The sequence below is a fragment of the Cynocephalus volans genome, chromosome 8, assembly GCF_027409185.1.
Source record: "Cynocephalus volans isolate mCynVol1 chromosome 8, mCynVol1.pri, whole genome shotgun sequence".
NCBI classification, from domain to species: Eukaryota; Metazoa; Chordata; class Mammalia; order Dermoptera; family Cynocephalidae; genus Cynocephalus; species Cynocephalus volans.
The window spans coordinates 134,812,402-134,832,210 of NC_084467.1; the positions used below are offsets into that span (position 1 = coordinate 134,812,402).

At 33.8% G+C, this 19,809-nt stretch overlaps 1 protein-coding gene across 3 annotated transcripts in view; it reads left to right on the plus strand.

Moving 5' to 3' along the window:
• The window catches only part of RALGPS2 (Ral GEF with PH domain and SH3 binding motif 2), a 150,626-nt gene extending 131,240 nt beyond the window's left edge, over positions 1-19,386 (plus strand). For 2 of the 3 annotated variants that reach the window (XM_063103892.1, XM_063103893.1), the window contains exons 15-20: positions 1,351-1,428; positions 3,018-3,123; positions 4,143-4,235; positions 14,109-14,214; positions 15,971-16,062; positions 18,311-19,386. In XM_063103892.1, the coding sequence (XP_062959962.1) occupies positions 1,351-1,428; positions 3,018-3,123; positions 4,143-4,235; positions 14,109-14,214; positions 15,971-16,062; positions 18,311-18,340 (505 nt within the window). In that variant the 3' untranslated portion in view covers positions 18,341-19,386. The remainder of the gene's footprint in view (positions 1-1,350; positions 1,429-3,017; positions 3,124-4,142; positions 4,236-14,108; positions 14,215-15,970; positions 16,063-18,310) is intronic. The other variant, XM_063103894.1, reaches the window with a different exon arrangement.
• Positions 19,387-19,809: the final 423 nt, after the last annotated feature.

Here is a 19,809-nt window from a genome sequence, read left to right on the forward strand (position 1 = left end):
TTTAGGGGATTATTAACAATTTGTTTTTAAATATCATTTCTCTTCTGACCTTTCTTTTCAGTCTCTTTATTTGGGTTTGCCTGAAATGGAAAAAAACACAAGAGTTGCCCCTGACATGCTGTCTGAATTTGTACAAGTTGTCTTTCCCTCTAGAAAAAGCATAATACCATCAGAGGTTGATTATAGAGTATATTGTAATCTTTAGATAAAAAAATACTAACAAGATTGTTTGGGTTATAAGTGAGTAACCAGAATGGTGGTGTGTTAAATAATCTGTTCTCATCCCAGCAGGTTACATGTAATGGTGTTACCTTCATGTCTCAAAACATTATTTTTCTTTTTTGACAAATGTTTTGCTTTGCAGACAGTTGCAGCTAAAAAATCTACTGTACCTGTGCCAAATTTAAATTGATGGGTCTTGGAATATTTCAAGAACAGTTAAATGAATGCTGCCCAGTAAGATTCAGACATGAAATACTAAAAAGTGAATAAAGAACTAGGATTTAAAATACTACATGTGGATAGTGAATTTGAAAATAGTGCTCTGAATGTTAACACACCATTTCCTGTTCTTATTTCCTAGAGAGACATCATGTATGTTGTTGCTTAAATTGCTAAAATAATGCTTTTTGTTTTAAATATCATTTATCAACAGTGCTACTTTTGGCTTTTCCCAGGGAAAGAAATATCAGTATTTTTATGTATGTGTGTTTAATTTCCTTTGTTAAGTATTATATTCCGTTTTGGATAAATATTAACTCATAACATTTTTATCACTTATTGGCTTTGTCAGTTGATGAAGAAATAAAATAATGCCTATATTTATTACTCAGTTCATCTCCTTTATTAGTTTTCCTTAATTTAACATGCAGGATAAAGAGAAAAATAAGGTTTTCCTCATTGGTTTTAAGTTGACAAACCACATTGCTTTTAGGTGTCTTCACAGGGATATATGATAAAAATGAATCATTTATATAAACCCAGACATCTTACTTAAAGTGGAATTCCAGAAGTGGAATGGAAACAAAAGAATTTTTGAAGTATTCTTCAGGTTTTTATATTAGTTGGTTATAGTTCTTTAATTCTTTTAGCAAATTTATGAAAGTGAATATATAAATGTATGGTATGTAGTAAAAACCTATAAATATTTGTAGAGTCAACAGTAGGAAAAAAAATATTTTTTGAAATCTATGCTGCATGCTTTAAAAAAGAAAGGAACAATCACATACTGACCTTTTGTAAGATTTAGAAAGCTATATTACACAAAGAAGCTGTTACAGTGTTCTGGTATTGATGATTGTGTGAATAAAAGTATATGTAATATATACAATTTATAATGGAATCCAACAGGAACAGATTATACCATTCTCTCGGCCCGGTGACAAGAGTGGCACGAAATGGCTATCGAAGCCACATGAAGGCCAGCAGGTACAATTCCCCTGCATTCAGGGGTCACAGAACTCTGCTCTGGTGTTGGTGTTTGGCTTACATGGGTGCGGTCTGACATTATTTCTATTCTTTCTCAACTAATTTATATAAAAACTAAAATTGCCCAGGAAAACTTTCTTTCCAAGATTTAATGTAGAGATAAATTTCAACTATTCTTTCTGATGCACAGATCTAATTGCTAAAATTTGCATCTTTATGTCACATTTTTAAAATGCTTTCAAGTTGGTAGCGTTTTAACTGCACAGGTCTTTCTAATGCTGCTAGTTATTGGATGAGCAATATAAAAATCTGCTTTTTTATTCCTAAGCTGCAATCAAAGCATTTACTTTGCTAAGTCTACAGTCAATTTGTTTTTTAAAGAATTCTTTCAAATAAAACACAGATCCTGAATTTTATATGTCTGTTTCATTAAATAATATTTGTGTGTTTAAACTTACGTTCACTTAATTCTTCATATAGTTAAACTGGATCTCTTTCTGCACTATATACTGTATTAGCTGTGGAGGCAAGTAAGGATGGTACATTGATTGGGACATGGGGATTAATGGTAATGGGTAATCAACCAATTCACAATACAACAAAATGGCAAACTATGTGAATTTGATGGTGTCTAATCTCTTTGTGTATACCTCCCTGCATATAAATAGCTTTAGCATGAAATATGTACTGGTTTCTAGGTTCTTAAGTCACTTTGAAGACACCTAAATAATCATAAAGGAGTAAACTGGCAAATTTCACTTCTCTTTGCTCATGTAGGAATTCTGTAACTCATGTCAAATCACCAGAGAATGACATTTTTTATCAGTGTGTATGTTATAAATGGCTCATGTAGAAATCATTCTTATTTTAAATATATTACCTAAATGAACTGGGAAAAGATACTAAAATGTTTGGTTATTTTGTGATGGTTTTTTAAAGATAAATGTAAAGGAAATCTTGAGTTTGGGAGTTATTCCTTTCTTGGAGAGCTGTTAGGCCATAATCAAACACTTATACATTGACAGCATTTAAATGTCATTCAAATTTATTGCAGAAAGCCAGTTTTTAAAAATATGTTATTACCTTATTAATGCTTTTACCTATTTTAGAATTAAGCATGGCTTTTCTCTCTTTCTTTTTGAGCTTCTTCTATTTTTATTTTCAGTTCTGTATACTTAAGTACTTTTGACAGTAGAATCCTCATCTTTCCTACCAGGACTTAAAGTTTCTAATGGGAAAATAAGGTTACAACAGTGATGCAGTGGGGCATGTTAAGAAGAAGAAAAATCTTAAGTTCTTAACTTAATCTTGACTAAAGTAAATTATTGCATCCTTTCTAAATTATACTTGTTCAAATACATAATAAAGTGTGTTTTTTAGCCATTTGCTGACTTCAGTAACTTCCTAATTAACTTTTGCGACAGTTTATAAATTTCAGATCAATAAACCTTTAAAATTGTCAATGTCTTCTCAGGTCAAAGTAACAAAGTTTTAAAATTAATAATAATTACATTTTATGTAAGTTCCTACTGAATAGTTATTATAGACAAAAGCTCTTACATGTTCTTTTCTTCGTTTCCTTATTATAGTTCTGCAGAATCAGAAGATTTGGCAGTACATTTATATCCAGGAGCTGTTACTATTCAAGGTGTTCTCAGGAGAAAAACTTTGTTAAAAGAAGGCAAAAAGCCTACAGTAAGATTTCATTATGTTATGTTTTAACATACCTCTAAAAATATGCAAATGTATAAGACCCTAAGACAATTCTATGAAATAAAGCCAAATATATAGTAGACTTGAAATAATTTAAAGTACACATTTGCCTCAGCATGGTTCTTAAAGTATTATACCTGCCATATAGCTTTCAGTTAAGTAATATATTAAGGGTGCTTAAATCAAGGTACTCCTGTGCTTCTCTTTATCTCCTAATATAATTCTTTGTACAGAACTGTTTTTTATAGAACCCTGGAAGTATGTCATTAAGAAATATTATAGTAATAAGTTTATGAAAAATAGAAAATAGCAACCAATCCTTAAAATGGAATTCAATCAGTTTTGTCAGTTTATTTAAATCTCTGTAATTGTGTGATTTCTCCAGCAATATTCAGCCTCTGTGATGTGGTGTGCCAAGTAATCAAATGCTTATTAGATTTGGCAAAGGTTAGGGTTTTATCAGGAGGGAGGGGCAATGGGATTAAAGTATTTGGAAGGAAATGAATACAGTACTAGACTATGAAATATAGGCTAGATATGAAGAAAGGGGAGGGAATGTATAGTGTGGGCGGTGGGGGGTGGGGGAGCAATAGGAGGCAATAGGAATACTAGATATTAAAAAGTGATAGGATTCTTGATAAGATCAAGAATTGTCTCAATGAGAGTACTAGAGTATATTGGCTGGAAGTGACAGGAATATTTGAGGTAAAGACTTCAAAAGCGATGTAACTCAATTCTTTTTTTTTTTTTTTTTTTTTTTTTTTTTTTGTCTTTTTGTGACTGAGCGTGGTACCAGCCATCCTTATATAGGATCTAAACCCGCGGCAGGAGCACTGCTGCGCTCCCAGCGCGGCACTCTCCCGAGTGCGCCACGGGGTCGGCCCCGATGTAACTCAGTTCTAAGGTTAGGCCTTCAATGGCTGAAGTAAAGTACAGTGGATCATTGGCACAGACAAGCCAGTAGCATCTTAATAGTATATTTATGTGTTTGTCCTCTCCAGGTAGCAGCTTGGACAAAATATTGGGCAGCTTTGTGTGGGACACAGCTTTTTTACTATGCTGCCAAATCTCTGAAGGCTACAGAAAGAAAACATGTAAGTATTCCTCCTCTGAATTTGTAGCATACTTTCACAGACTCTTCAGGGCTGTAAGGAAGTAGTCTTAATTGGATCTAAGTTTTTTTGTGGGTTTTGATTGTTTGTCTTTTCCCATATTCTAATCCAGAAGTTCTTACATTATTTCTAGTATGAATACTATAATGGAATTATGAATATTCCAAGAAAGGGTTTGGAATAACTTCCGTATTTTGAATTTTCTTTTTTGAGTACTATTTTTCATTGCAAATATCAAAACTGTACATTACAAATATCTATCTTGGCATCAAAGCTTTCTCAGACCTGAGTTTCTAAACTGTTGCCTTGAAGCCTCATTTCCTAATCTGTAAAATGTGAAAATCTGGGACCGACATCCAAAGTTCTTTCCACCTCAATCTCTGATTCAGTGAATTTCCCAGCAATGAAGAGAAATTAGTGATGACAATAGTTACTCCAGTCTGCTTTCTTGTGCTTCATATTACTTAAAAGAAGCCTCTTGTTGCTCTCTTCTCCATGTAGAGTCTTCCTATAGTTGTCTTTTGCATATCATTTTGTTTTTATGTGCAAGTGATAGTCTTTAAAAGAATAATTTTCCATATTGCATTATTAGAAATCCCTTTGACAGGGATTTTATTTCTAAATTATGTATTTTGGGGAAAAAATTAAGTGGTTTTTACGCTACTGAGGAAAGGTAAGCCAATAAAGAAAAACTTAAATCCTTTTTCTACTTATAAATTACCCAAATGACACTGTATAATTAAGAGAAGTTCTTCCTTATTCTCAAACTTTTAGTCTTTTAATCAAACCAAAGGTATAGAAGAGGACATCTTTCATTTAAATGAATGAGGAATTGCTGCAAGATAACATAGCCTTCTTTTGTCAACCGTATCCACAACGTGCATTTCATGTTAATCATTGCCTTGCTTTTCTTTACAGTGTTACCATATATGTTCCCTTAATTGATACATTGTCTCATTTTTAAACTGTACCTGAATAGAATCATATATATTCTTAAGCAGTGGTTTTTTTGTTTGTTTTGTTTTTGCTCACCATTGTGTTATAATTGTTTAGATATCTCTTTCATTGAGATAAAGGACTGAGTAATGATCAATATCCATTCTGTGAATATTTATTTTTTTAATTCAGATTGACTCCAGTGCCCACATACACTACAAAGTTGCACAGATTAGTTTTGCTAGAGCGTTTTCCAGGGTAATTGCCTCTATTCAGTATTGCTGTACTCAGAGGGAAAGAAAAAGGTTAGATACAGTTAAATTAAATCCTTTGTCTTTAAATATAGAGCAAGTAACCTTTCACATAGCCACTTTGAGATACTTGTTGGCTGGATTTCACTGTGTTGATTACTGTAAAGAAGTAGTTATTCAAAATAAAATGTTTGTTTTTTCTTAGCTTTAATTAGAAAGAGGCCAAATTAGAGAAGTTAGAAGATACTGAATTTGTCATCTAATGCATATGTTAAATGTCATTTTGTGTTTGGCATTGCTATAGTTTGGGTTTTTAGTTATACGAGGTTTCTGATAAATAATTTATATAAAATAAATGTTTACAAATTAGAGCATAGTGGGTTGTGAAAAAAGCAAATTGAGCACGAATGAAATGTACTGTATTCTAATCTTTTCTAATTAAAACTGTTACTGTTAAAGAAAGAATTACAAGAACAGGATAGAGGTTATAGACAGGTCCATGCCTATATTTAGTAATAATTTGGGGATAGAAGAGATATGGCATAGAACTAAAAGAATAGAAGGGAAAAACTTTTAAAATATTTTCAAAGTTGAAATGCAAACAAATTTGCAAGAAAATATCTGCTATATATATAAGCAAAAGATAAAGGATTTAAATCACTGCATAAATACAGCACCATCTATGTTGTGTTCTTGCCAAAATATTTAACCTGAGTCTTATCATGAGGAAAAAATCAAATCCATTCTGTGAGACAACTGGCCTGGATTCTTAAGAAGACCAAAATTTGGCAGGTGGAATAGGGGTAGAGGGACAGGAGGACTGTTCTAGATTAAGAGACTTGACAGCTAAATGCAGTACATGTACCTTGGTGAATCCTAGAGTTAAATTTTTTTTAAAAAATAGCTATAAAGGTCATTATTGGGACAATTGAAGAAATTTTAATATGGACTTTATATGGTTGTTTCTTAAATTTCTTGGATGTGATAACTACATTGTGGTTGTACGGGAATATATCCTTGTTCTTAGGAGATCCATGTTGAAATATTTAGGGTTCAATGTTATATTATGTCTACAACTTACATTTGAATGTTCAAAGAGATCAAACAAATGCAAAATGTAGATTAATGGTATATGGGTAATCATTATGGCATTCTTTTAACTTCTCTATAGTTTGAACTTTTTCAAAATAAAAAGCTGGGGAGAAAAAAATCACTAAGGAAAATATACCTTTTCATATATGCATATAAATACTGGGGGAGAATCTGCAAGCCTACATAACTATATTTTAATATTCTCTATATACTTTCTTTGTCTATGAAGAGGAGCAGAGTAAGCCTGGGAAGGTAGAGTGGCTAAAGAAAGAGAGAGGAGCCTATTATTTTGTTATATCTCTTTTTCAATCTTTAAAAATGAAAGTATATTCATTGTAAAAAAAAAAGTTTTTAATGGAAGTATATTCTTTGTAAAAAAAAAAAGTTTACAAATATGTTTGAACCTATTACTACATGGTAATGAGTGAATAAATATTGTTTGATTAGTTAAATTTTAAAAACCAAACCTGCATCTGAAAAAAAAAAAAATCTGTAACATATACTCCTATAAAGATTTTACATGACTCAGTAAGAATAAAACAGAAAAGCAGAAAAATGGAAAAGGAAGATAAATAAGAGATCAAATACAAATGGCTAATAAACATGAAATGATGACCAACCTCACTAGTTTCCAAAAAATGCAGATTACAGAAGACACTTTTTTTGCCATTAGACAAAAATTTTAAAGATTGAAAATATAGCATTGGTAATGGTGTAGGGAAACACATTATCATTCACAGCTGGCAGAAATTTAACTTGGTATTGTTTTTGTGGTGGGCAACTCTAGTCTGTATTTAACTTAATAATAGTCAGAGATTCTCCATATGAGAGTCTGTCCTACAGAAATCCTTGAACAAGTGTACAAAGATACCTGTAAAAGAGTATTTCTATAATGTCTATAATAGCAGAAATATGGAAACAACCAAAACACTTATCGATAAGGAAATAATTACTGACAGGTGAAAACCACAGTCAGAGTATAAACCATAAAAACCAACAGCAGGGCCGAGCCCGTGGCGCACTTGGTAGAGTGCTGCACTGGGAGCGCGGCGACGCTCCCGCCGCGGGTTCGGATCCTATATAGGACTGACCGGTGCACTCACTGGCTGAGTGCCGGTCACGAAAAAAAAAAAAAAAAAAAAAAAGAAAAAGAAAAACCAACAGCAACAATAACACAAAAAAGCCTCTGGTGTAAATGCATAGAAAAAGGTCTGGAGGGTGTCACCCTAAATGATGATCAATTCTGGGGAATGGGATGAGATTCAGCTAGTGATCAAGGAGCATTTTGCACTTTATATATACATTCATATCCCTCTATATGAAGGGCTTGAATTTCTTTTTTTTTTTTTTTTTTTTTAAAGAAGCAATTGAGGTTTTGAGGGTTAGGACAAGAATATTTGAAAACCGTGCTATCCACTTTGACATAAATTATGAACTGTCAAATCAGCAGTTCTGTAGCTTGCCAATTTCATTCTTCATAATATTAAAACTTCCTAATTTCTTTAGCTTTCCTCTTTGTAGTAACCATGTTGTTACAAATGTGCTGTATTCAGTCTTTTTCCCATTTCTTTTAATTGTGAAACATATACATACAAAAGAAGATAGGTAGTGTACATGCACATTTAAACCATAAATAAAATGAACACATATATACCCTCCACCTGGCATAAGAAACAGAACATTACCAGAACCATCAAAGCCTTCCTAGGTGGTGTCCCTTCCTTCCTTATCAACAATACCCATAGCTATCACTGTCCTGAATTTTATGTTAATCATTGCCTTGTTTTTCTTTTAAGTTTTACCATATTATGTTCTCTAAAACAGTACGTTGTTTCATTTTAGAACTGTACCTGAATGGATTTGCATATATGTTCTTAACCACTGGATTTTTTGTTAATACAATATTGTTGAGATTTATTGTTGTTGATGCAATAGCTGTCATTTATTCCTTTTCACAGCTAGGCTTCCATTTTGTGAATCTACCATAATTTGTTCATCACTATTGTTGATAGATATTTGGATGGTTTCCAGTTTTTTACTATTTCAAACAATGCTGCTGTGAATATTTGTGTGCCACAGATTCTCTAGGTGGCAGAACTTATACCTAAGAGTGCAGATGTTCAATTTTACAAGAAAATGCCAAGTTAGTTTACACATTCACCAGTAGCATATGAGGTTTCATATTCTTACCATATTCATTACTGTCAGGCTTTTTAATTTTGGCTATTCTAGTATAGATGAAATGGTACCTTGTGATTTTCATTCATATACCCCTGGTTACTTAATTAGTTTGACATTTTTTTCATGTTTATTGGTCATTCATGTTTCTTTTTCCATAAAATGCCTGGATAAATATTTTGTGTATTCTTATTCTAATCAATAAAAGTTTTTTATATATATTCTGGATAATAATCTATTATCAGTTATATGTTACACATACCTTCTTCCAGTTTGTTTGACTTGTTTTTTCACTCTCTTTGTGGTATCTTTTGGTGGGGAGCTCTTAATTTTAAGTAGTAAAATTTCTCTTTTCCTTTATGTTTAATAGTTTCTGAGTCATGTTTAAAAAATCCATTTCTAACCTGAGATCTTTAATATGTTCTCCTATATTATCTACTAATAGTTTTGAAGTTTTGCGTTTTACTTTTTATTAAGTCATAATTGATTATATGTATTTTGGGGATTCAGTGTCGACATATGTTGATAAAATCAATATTACTAGTATGTATATTGTTACAAATTGTACTTATTCTTTATGCTCCTTGTCCAATTTCTCCCTATCCCGCTCTCCCTCCCCCCTCCCACCACTGATAACCCTAGATTTCTTCTCTCCCTTTGAAAGAGTAATGGTTACTCTGTTGATTTGTTGCCTAGTCTGTCCAATGCTGAGAGATGTGTTCAGGTCCCCCAGTATTATCATAGAACAGATGCTTCTTCTGTCACTCCGGAATGGGCTTTGTGGAGAGAGATATCTTCTTTTCTTTGGTCTCTGCTGGTGACTCTCCTTGTGTTGATGCACTCCAGTGGCTGGTGGACCATCTGCGTGGTGGTTGTGATGTCTAGCCACTTTTGTGGCAGCCATGGTTACTGTGGTGGCCACCCACATGGATGTGATGTTTTGGGTATGTTCCTTGGTGCTGGCGGTATGCCTGGTTGTGGTCTGGGGTTCCGGTCCTGGCTTGATGTCACAGGCCCCCAGGCGGGGCCTCAAGGTGCTGACTTTGTGCCTGGGTGTGGGCGGTGGGGTCCAGTCCCCGGCTTCAAGCCTCAGGTTCCCAGGCTGGCCCCGAGGTGCTGGTGGTGTGCCTGGGCAGAACTAATTTTTTTGTCCTTTGCTTACTTCTAAAACAGGGGTACTTCCTATGAGAACCAGTACTGGAGCTGTGTAGTTACGCTAAGTTGCTGTTTTGCTGCTGTTTCCCTAGGAAAGGCTTTTCATGCAGCTCAGGGTTATAGGTACTTTGGCTCTCCAGAGAACTGGTGCACCTGGGTTGTGTAGAAGCTCTGATCTGGGCCTGAGTTTTTTCATCAAACTGCACCCCGTGCAATTCTGCATTCCCAACCAGTCTCCTCTGAATAGTCCTGCGCTGATTGGGGAGCGGATCGGCTGTTGTTGCTGTGTCCCAGTGTTCTCCCGGTGGGCCTTTGTTCCCCACCGGTGTTCCAAACACTTCCCATGGGACGGGCCCTGTGCTGGTCTCCTGTGATGACTCACCAGCCTCTGAATGGCTCCCCTTTTCCAACTGTTCTGGCTCCTTGATCCTGTGTGGGTCCACGGGAACGCTGTTAGTGGTCTTGCTGTCCTGGGGGCCACCAAGACCCTCTTCTCCCCTGCTGCCTCCAAGCAACTCCATCTGAAGGGCACAGCTGCAGTTTCTGCGGGCTCCTGCTCCATGCACTCAGCAGCTCCATGGCCCAAAACACTCTGAGCAGTTTTTTCTTTTTCTCATCATGGTTTCTCCCACCTTCATGCACTCGTAGGTCTCTCCTCTTCCCCTGAGCTCCAGCGGTCCCAGCTTGGCTGTTACATTTTTATAGTTGTAAATTGTTTGCTTTATGGGAGAGAGTGATGCTGGGGACCATCTATTCCACCATCTTGACTGGAGCGCCTGCATTTTATTTTAAAACCATTGCTCCATCTGGACTTAGAGGGGTGTATGTGGGGGTGTGTGAAGTAGGTGTTCATTTACATAATTTTTTTGAGTGGATAGCTAATTTTCCTGGCCCTGTTTACTGAACAGTTTATTTTACCTTCACAATCTGCAGAGCCTGCTCTAGTCAAATGAGTTTGCATCTTTATGAACAGATTTCTTGCCATACTTCTACTGGCCTATTGGTTTGTCCCTGTACTAGTAACTTTTTGGTTTGTTTTTTTTTTTTTTAGCTTTATTAAGGTAAAACTGAGAAAAATTGTATATATTTAAGGTATACAACTCTTTTGAAATATGTATATACATTGTGAAATGATCACCATGATCAAGCTAATTAATATATCATCACCTCACATGGTAATCCCTTTTTTTGTAGCTTTACTTATTTATTTTATTTTAATTTATCAGTATACAATGTAGTTGATTTTCATGTCCCTTTACCAATTCTTCTTCCCACTCCTCCCTTTTCCCCTCCCCACCCATCAACATCATATCTGTTTACTTGTCTTAACAAGTTCAAGGAATTGTTGTGATTGTTGTGTCTTCTTCCTGCCCCCCATTTATTTGTTTGTATATTTGTTTATTTATTTTTAGCTCCCACAAATAGGTGAGAACATGCAGTATTCCTCTTTCTGTGCTTGGCTTATTTCACTTAATATAATTTTCTCTAAGTCTGTCCATGTTGCTGCGAATGGTAGTATTTCATTCTTTTTTATGGTAGAGTAGTATTCCTTTGGGTAGATATACCACATTTTCCTTATCCACTCATCTGATGACAGACATTTGGGCTGGTTCCAACTCTTGGCTATTGTAAATAGCGCTGCAATAAACATGGGAGTGCAGGTATCCCTTTGACATGATGATTTACATTCCTCTGGGTATATACTCAGCAGTGGAATAGCTGGGTCATAAGGTAGATCTATCTATAATTGTTTAAGGTACCTACATACCATTTTCCATAAAGGTTGCGCCATTTTGCAGTTGCACCAACAGTGTATGAGGGTTCCTTTTTCTCTGCATCCTCACCAGCATCCACCTGGAGTGAGACGGTATCTCAAAGTGGTTTCGATTTGGATTTCCTGAATGCTGAGTGATATTGAGCATTTTTCATGTGTCTGTTTACCATTCATATATCTTCCTCTGAGAAATGCCTATTCAGCTCCTTTGCCCATTTTTTAATTAGGTTACTTGTTTTTTTGCTGTAAAGTTGTTTGAGTTCCTTGTATATTCTGGATATTAATCCTTGTCAAATGTATATTTTGCAAATATTCTCCCCACTCTGTTGGTTGTCTTTTCACTCTGTTAATTGTTTATTTTGTTGTGCAGAAGCTTCTTAGTTTGATATAATCCCATTTGTTTATTTTTCCTTTGGTTGCCTGTGCTTTGGGGTTGTATTCATGAAGTCTGTACCCAATCCTACTTCCTGGAGTGTTTCCTGTGTTCTCTTTAAGGAGTTTTATTGTTTCAGGGTGTATATTTAATTCTTTAATCTATTTTGAGTTGATTTTGGTATATGGTAAGAGGTATGGGTCTAGTTTCATTCTCCTACATATGAATATCCAGTTTCTCCAGCACCATTTGCTGAAGAGGCAGTCTCTTCCCTCATGTGTAGGCTTGGTGCCTTAGTCAAAGATCAGATGGCTGTAGGTGTATGGGTTGATTTCTGGATTCTCTATTCTATTACATTGATCCATGTGCCTTTTTATGCCAATACCATGCTGTTTTGGATATTATAGCTTTGAAGTATAGTTTTAAGTCAGGTAGTGTTGTGCCTCCAGGTTTATTTTATTTTATTTTTGCTTAGGATTGTTTTGGCTTTTCATGGTCTTTTGTTATTCCATACGAATGTTAGGATTGTTTTTTCCATTTCTCAGAAAAATGTCATTGGAATTTTGATGGGGATTGCCTTGATGTGTCTTGACTATTTTTGATCCTTTGCTCTTTCTTGTATATTTTAGAATTAGCTTGTCCATTTCTGCATAAAAACCTATTGGAATTTTTATTAAAATGATGCTGAATCTATAGATCAGTTTAGGGAGAATTTATATCTTTACAACATTGAACCTTTTTCTTTATTTCATGGTATTTTTCCATTGATTTACGTCTTCTTTAATGTCTTTTAACTGTTATACTTTCCTATGTGTTCTGTGTATTCTTAGATACCTTTTTTTGTAATTTTCTTTTATGTTTAGTACACAGAATGCCAGCTGATTTTTATATTGATGTTTTCCCAGCAACCTTGTTAATCTTATTAATTTGGTAGATTTGGGTGGATTATCTGTGTAGATAATAGTATCTCTGAGTAATGGCAGTTTTATTTCCTTCTTACTTTTATAGGTTTTCTTTCTTTTTTGTTGCTTTTTTGAGCTGAGTCTTCTAATTCAGTGTTTAGCGGAAGTAGCAATGGTGGGCATCCTTCTTTGATACTGATTTTGAAATGTTTTAACATTTTACTGCTGAGTGTGTATGCTGCAGGGTTTTTGTTTTGTTTTGGGTGTTTATTATTTACTGAATTAGAAAGTTTTCTTCTATTCCTAGTAGACTAAGTCTTTATTATGAATATACATTATATATTAGCAAATGCTTTTTGTTTTTTTGCATTTGTTGAGTTGGTTGTATGTGTTTTTCTACTTTAATCTGTTAATATGGAATTTTAATTTTTTAAAATTTAAACTAGCCTTGCTTTATTGAAATATCCTCAATTTAATTGCTTTTATTGACTTCTGAGGTTAAACCAACCTTACATTCCTGAAATAAATCCAGTTGGGTCACCATGTATCAGTTTTCTTATACACTACTAGATTCAATTTGCTAATATTTTATTTATTTTTTTTTTCATTTATGTTCATGAATAAGGCTAACCTAATTTTCTGTTCTTTTTTAAACAGTTTTCTCTCAGGGTTACAAAAAGAAGCATGATTAAAATAATAATTATAGAAGAATAATTAACTACAAAAGTAACAGGCATGCTAATAATACCCTTTTTTTGAGAAATACATGTAAGAATATTATCATTAAGAATTGTCTGATAGCACTGCTGGTTTATTAAATCATCAGATTTAAAATAACATAGCTATGAAAATGAAAGTGTGTTTCCTAAAAGGTAGGGGTAGCACTCAAAAACAGCAAGAAGACGAATTTATCAAATTCACTAACAGATCATGCTCTTTGGGAATAGAGAATAGGACATTTAAGTTTTGATGAAGAGTTGAAACTGGGGAAGTTCTGGAAAATAGAAGACTATCAAAAGAGGGCATGCCTACATGGAATTGAGTAGTAAGACTCCAAGCTGACCTGAACTGGCGTGAAGTCACAAATCTCACCTCCCATCAGGAGAAACTGCAAATACACTCCCTGACATTTAATTTTTGCTTAGAATGATCCATAAACTTTGTGTTTTCACTAATTATATTTTTATTTCCTAGTTTAAATCAACATCAAATAAGAACGTATCTGTGGTAGGATGGATGGTGATGATGGCTGATGACCCAGAACATCCAGATCTCTTCCTGCTGACTGACTCTGAGAAAGGTGAATTGTTAGAATAACTAGGGTTTGTTTAAGGTATTGAATACATATATCTTTTGATGAGCCAAAATCTAGTTTAAGTGGAGTACTCAACATGAGAAATATTTCTATAGTTTTATTTATTGGGAGATATTTTTGTTACATAATATATTTTAATGATATAATATTGTTAGAGCTTTTTTCTTTGCTACATGGACATAAGATTGAAAATTAAAAACTCAAGTAATTCCTACAGAACTAACCGGGAAGGGAAGGAAAGAGGAGATTTCGGAATATATAGACCACTGTTATTTTAAATTCTCAGAGATTTTCCGTATAGGCAGTATCCCTTCATTTATGTCTTGAAATAGATTATTCTTCTTAAGTTCTGAACATGGTAAAGTTTTTCTTTAAATGATATTTATTCTGTTACTTTTAATTAAATTAGTTGGTTATTTGCCTCACATCTCTTTCCAAATTAATTATAATATTTTGCATACAATGTATAGAGAAGACATTTATGAATAAAATAATTGGCTGTTGGCCATTGTAGTTTGTAAAATGGATGGAAGAAATTGGAGGTCAGACAGTGTAAAATCACCTCCTGACCTTACCTGTGCCTGATACCTCAGGGTCCATCAGAAAAGGTCCTAAAGTTGTTGGTACTCTTCCTTCATGACACCTGCCAGTTGCTGACCAGCACCACTACGGAGGCCAGAAAGGAAATCTTTCATATCTGCCCAGAATATTCCACTCTAGCAACTCACAACTGAAATATTATATTGCCTTTTGTTGACTTTACAAATATGTTTTGACTTCTGTTTATTCAGATGCTATTTTGTGTCAACAGACATTCCACTTTCAGGATAAAAAGTTTACTTTCAGTAAAAAGTAAGCTAATATGCTGGATGCAGGAAAAAAATAACAATACCAAAATGTCATATTTGGAGATTAAATAGGTTGATTTACAGAGTTAGGACTCCCTACTCAACATTCTGAATTCAAAGCCTCAGCCCCCCAAAATCCCAAAGGCATTATTCATAAAATTACACTTTCTTTAGATTTAGTTAACAAATTCTTTGTTTTCCTTCAGTTTTCCCTGGTGTGCTTAATAGATCATTTCAGGGTAGCTAAGCTTTTTATGAATTCTATCCCAGTGGGGTTTTTTTCCCAGGGAGAAGTGAGTAGATAAATTGTAGCTGTGACCAGCTTAATTGTAGATATGCCTTCTGTTCAGGTTGACCTAATGTTTGCATCTGAGTTCAGTAAGCAAAACAATATTACTTGACTAATCACACACTTGGTAAAGAAAGAAACGATTGTTTCTGAAAGTGAAAACATTTTGAGTATCAGAATCTCAAAGAAAAGTGTTAAACTAGTTGAAGCATTTTGGCATGTATAAACTTAATGTTAACATCCACTAATATTTAGATCACCTAAGTAGTATTATGAACCAATATCCTGTAGTTTTAAACACACAGACAAATCTAGAGAAGCCACAGAATTATTTTATTTAGATGTACTTTATTTTAAAGAACATTTAAGGGAACAAAATTATTTTTTCCAATTCATAAGCAACAGAACAGTGGCTTTTTGAATATATGATACGTGAATGCATTGCATAGAGAACTTTTTATTTGTATTGGAAAATCAGGTGTTAAGTGAATAGAATTCTGAAACTGAGAACTCTAGCCATGTTTAGTTCACTCTTTAATATCTGGCAGAATTATTACGTGTCATTGTCCTTAGATTTTATTATTTTCCCCTTTGGTAATTTTAGGAAATTCATACAAGTTTCAAGCTGGCAATAGAATGAATGCAATGCTGTGGTTTAAGCATTTGAGTGCAGCCTGCCAAAGTAACAAACAACAGGTGAGCATTTCTCTTAGTTCTCAGAATAGTCCATAACTTGAGAATATATTTAAAAGAGTTCCAAAGAGAAGTAAGTAGAATTTTCTGAAAGAACTAGGAAAATGATGTTGTTTTTATTCTTTATCTTATTGGCAACAGTCAATAAAACATGAAGTCCACATTTTAATGAGGTGCTAGACAATAAATGAGTAAAATAAAATTTCAAATAGTGATTACTATATAAAGAAAAAATTATTATGTAATATAAAGTGATGGGAATAGAGATAACAAGATAAATAAGGGTGAGCAGCAAAGATCTCCCTAAGGAGATGATATTGACATGAATGACAAAAAAAGAAAGGGCCATGTGAAGACTAAGGAGAACAGAGTGCTGGTAAGGGGGATGGCAAGTGCATAGACTGAGCTGGAACAAGCTTAAGGTGTCCAAAATATAGAAAGATAGCTAGTGGTGGTAGAGGATACTGAGAGTATAGCTCTAGAAGGGATAAAATTAGATGGCACTTAAATAAAAATTGTAATGCTTTATCTTTATTTGCTCTATTGACAACTTGATGTGGGTTTATGTTGTTGCAGTAAAACCAAAAACTATTTGAGTTTTATTGTTTGTTTTTATTTTACTGAAACAAAGATAGTCTAACTGAATGACTTTCAGTTGCAGAAGAGAAGGAATCCATTGTCATTTCCCCAAAACCTGTTGCAGAGTTGAGTTAAACCACAAATTGGTAGACAGACATAAAATAAACATAACTTGTAGTTATAGACATTTCTATAGACTTTTTGCAGAACCACTTTGAAAATCATTGACTTAGGGTCTTGATAATACAGAAGTATGCAGTAAGTGTTATCAGTAGCTAATTTTAAGTAATATGCACTGTATAAGTTTAGAAAGCTTATAAAAGTATTTTTTACTCTGTGATACCAGAATGTAAACTGTTACCTCTTTTTTGATAGGTGAAGAAACTAAGGCTTAGAGATGCTAAATGACTTGCACAGGTCAAACAAGTAAAAAATGGTAGACCAGAGACCCAAACTCTGTCTTTATCCTTAAAGTCCATTTTTTTAAAATATTGTTGGAATAGGCTTTGTTCTCTCAATTCTTATTTCAAATATGTATAAAAGCAGTATTTGGTACCATTTTTAGCAACCTTCATAAAGGACATGAAATGCCATAGAGCAAAAATTATTTTTTGTTTTTCTCTATACTTGCAAGAGTCAAAGTGTAGCAAACTTATAAATAAAACCTGTAAAATTTGAAAAATTTTAGTAGAAGACTGTTCAGGCAACTTAGGAAGAAGTGAAACTTTTACTTTATTTAAATGTGAGTTTCTTACCAGACCTGAGAATCTATCTATACTATAAGCACTTGAGCATTTGTATTGTATTTGATTTATAATTCATTATAAATATAATTCATTATAATTATATTGTCCAACAGAATTTTTCATTCAGAAGCTGACTTCTGTGTAAGTTATTCATGTTTTTGAGTATAATGGGTTTCAGAGAGAAAGATTATGAAAATATGAGAGGTGTTAATATTTCTACCAGCACAACTTTGGAAAACTGGCTTTAAGAATTGAGTGTTTTTTTTTTTAACATGATGAAACCATCTTTAGTTCTTTGACTAGAGGACTCATCAACTAATTTTTTAAAAACAAATATATACTTCAAAAAATTATTATTGCATTTTCAGACCTATAAGAAATCAAATTTGATCTAATCTGCAAGCTGTTATATAACCTATTGATTTTTTAGTGACCAAGTGTCAGATCAAAATTTATTTAATAGTGAATTTTATTCTTTCATACTTAGTGTAATAATAATTTTTATAAAAGTATCTGTACTAGTTTTAAAAATGCACATGTAGGAATTTGTTATATATAATGAGAAAGCAAATGATGACAAGCATGTTTGTCTAGAATCTCACCCTACTAGAGCCATACTTATTCTTTTTTCATTTACTTATTCATTCAGTTAATATCTACTGAGCCCCGTGTTAGACGAGATACGTCTCTACCTTTTCTCTGTCCATGTGTCAGTTTGCTAGAGAGTATTAAAATGATTTTCTCTCTAAAATGTTCTAGAATATTATATTTATTATTCGTAAATTTTTGAAGTACCTTCTATCAAAATTTTTTTACAAGATATTTAGGTCAGAAAGATTTGGCCTTTCCCAAATGACAAGGAAAGGTAAGAAGCACCACTTCGAAAAACAACTTTTAAACACAGTTTGTAATGCTTATATTTTTAGGTCCCTACAAACTTGATGACTTTTGAGTAAAAGCCTGAGAGAGAAGAGAGGTGAACTGTCGGTCCTATGAGAGAGTGGGGACCTGATGAAAGAGCGCCAGCTACAAACCATCCTGTGCCAGGAAGAGTCCAGAGGTTCCATCTCGGCCTTTGGAGTTCTGAACCAAAAAAGCACTAATTTCTGGGAGTTAAGTGAGATATTCCCAGAGAACAAATTGGAGTTGTAAAACAAACTGCCGTGAACCATGCTTATCTCTGAACTGACCTGTGGAAACCACTGCCTTAAAAGAATGAAAGGAAAACCAACATGAAACACCAAATAGTGTGTGTGAATCTTCTGGCGGTGCTTTGCTTGGAATAGATCGTAGCTAATTTGCATTTCTTTTAACTTTATACTAATTTTGGAGGGGGGAATTGCCTTTTTTAGGTACACTCTAAAAAGGACAAACTTATTTCTTATGGAATACATCAGGAGCTGGTTTTGAATTAATGTGAAAAAATGTTTTCATGTGGTAGAGATATACCAGCAGCCATCCTGCAGGGTCTGTTCAGCCTCCGTAGTCTGCGGCCCCATTCATTTTCCCTCAGCAAGAGTGTAGGAATTAGAAATGTTAATAATGTGAGTTGTTGGGGTTTGTTTAGGATTGGGTGGGGGGGTGGAAGTGTTTGTTTTGGACAAGAATTTTTTTTTTTTTTTAACACTAAACTTCTGAAATTTCATACTGTGTGGGGAACATTATTTCTTGCAGAAGGTACAAAGGCTGAGTGTTCATATCCCAGACACTTTTTTAAAAGTAGGCTGCAGAAGACATAGTTGTTTCTAACTGGGGTTAAAGCTTAGCTTTCTATATGAATTCATTGTTGGACCACAGATCTGCGTCATAGAGAACTATAACCTGAAACTAAACGTTTCTGAGAAGATTTCACAATAATTAGATTCTTTTTCAAGTTAATTGGATTATCTCTTCTTTCCATCACAGGTGGTTTTTATCATCAAGGTGATATATTGCATTGGTATTTTGTCAGGATATTTTCTTTTAACAGTGTTTAATGTGCATAATGCCAGTTATTTTTTTATTATCCATTTTTATTATTTTTATTCAATATGAGATTCAGAATCATATTTGTTTAAAAGATCCCACATATATATGTATGTATGTATTTTATTATAAGACATACAAAATAATTTTAAGTGGGATAAAGGTGAAAGTTTGAGATTCTGGGAGTTTTAAGTATCAAAATTTCCTTCCTTATACAGCTAAGCATACATACTGAAACCTTTTTCTGACAACTTGAAACCATATTTTGTCAGTAGTTGACCAAGGAGTTTTGTGAGAGCTCTTCTATGCAGTAATGCATTTAATTTCTAAAATAAGTGTGGAATTACAAAAAGAAAAAGTTTGAAGGAGAGATGCCTTAGAATTTTAACAAAATATGGCGCTGGAGCAAAGACTATGTGTTGGATGTCATGAACTAGTAAGGCATGATAAACTTTAGCAG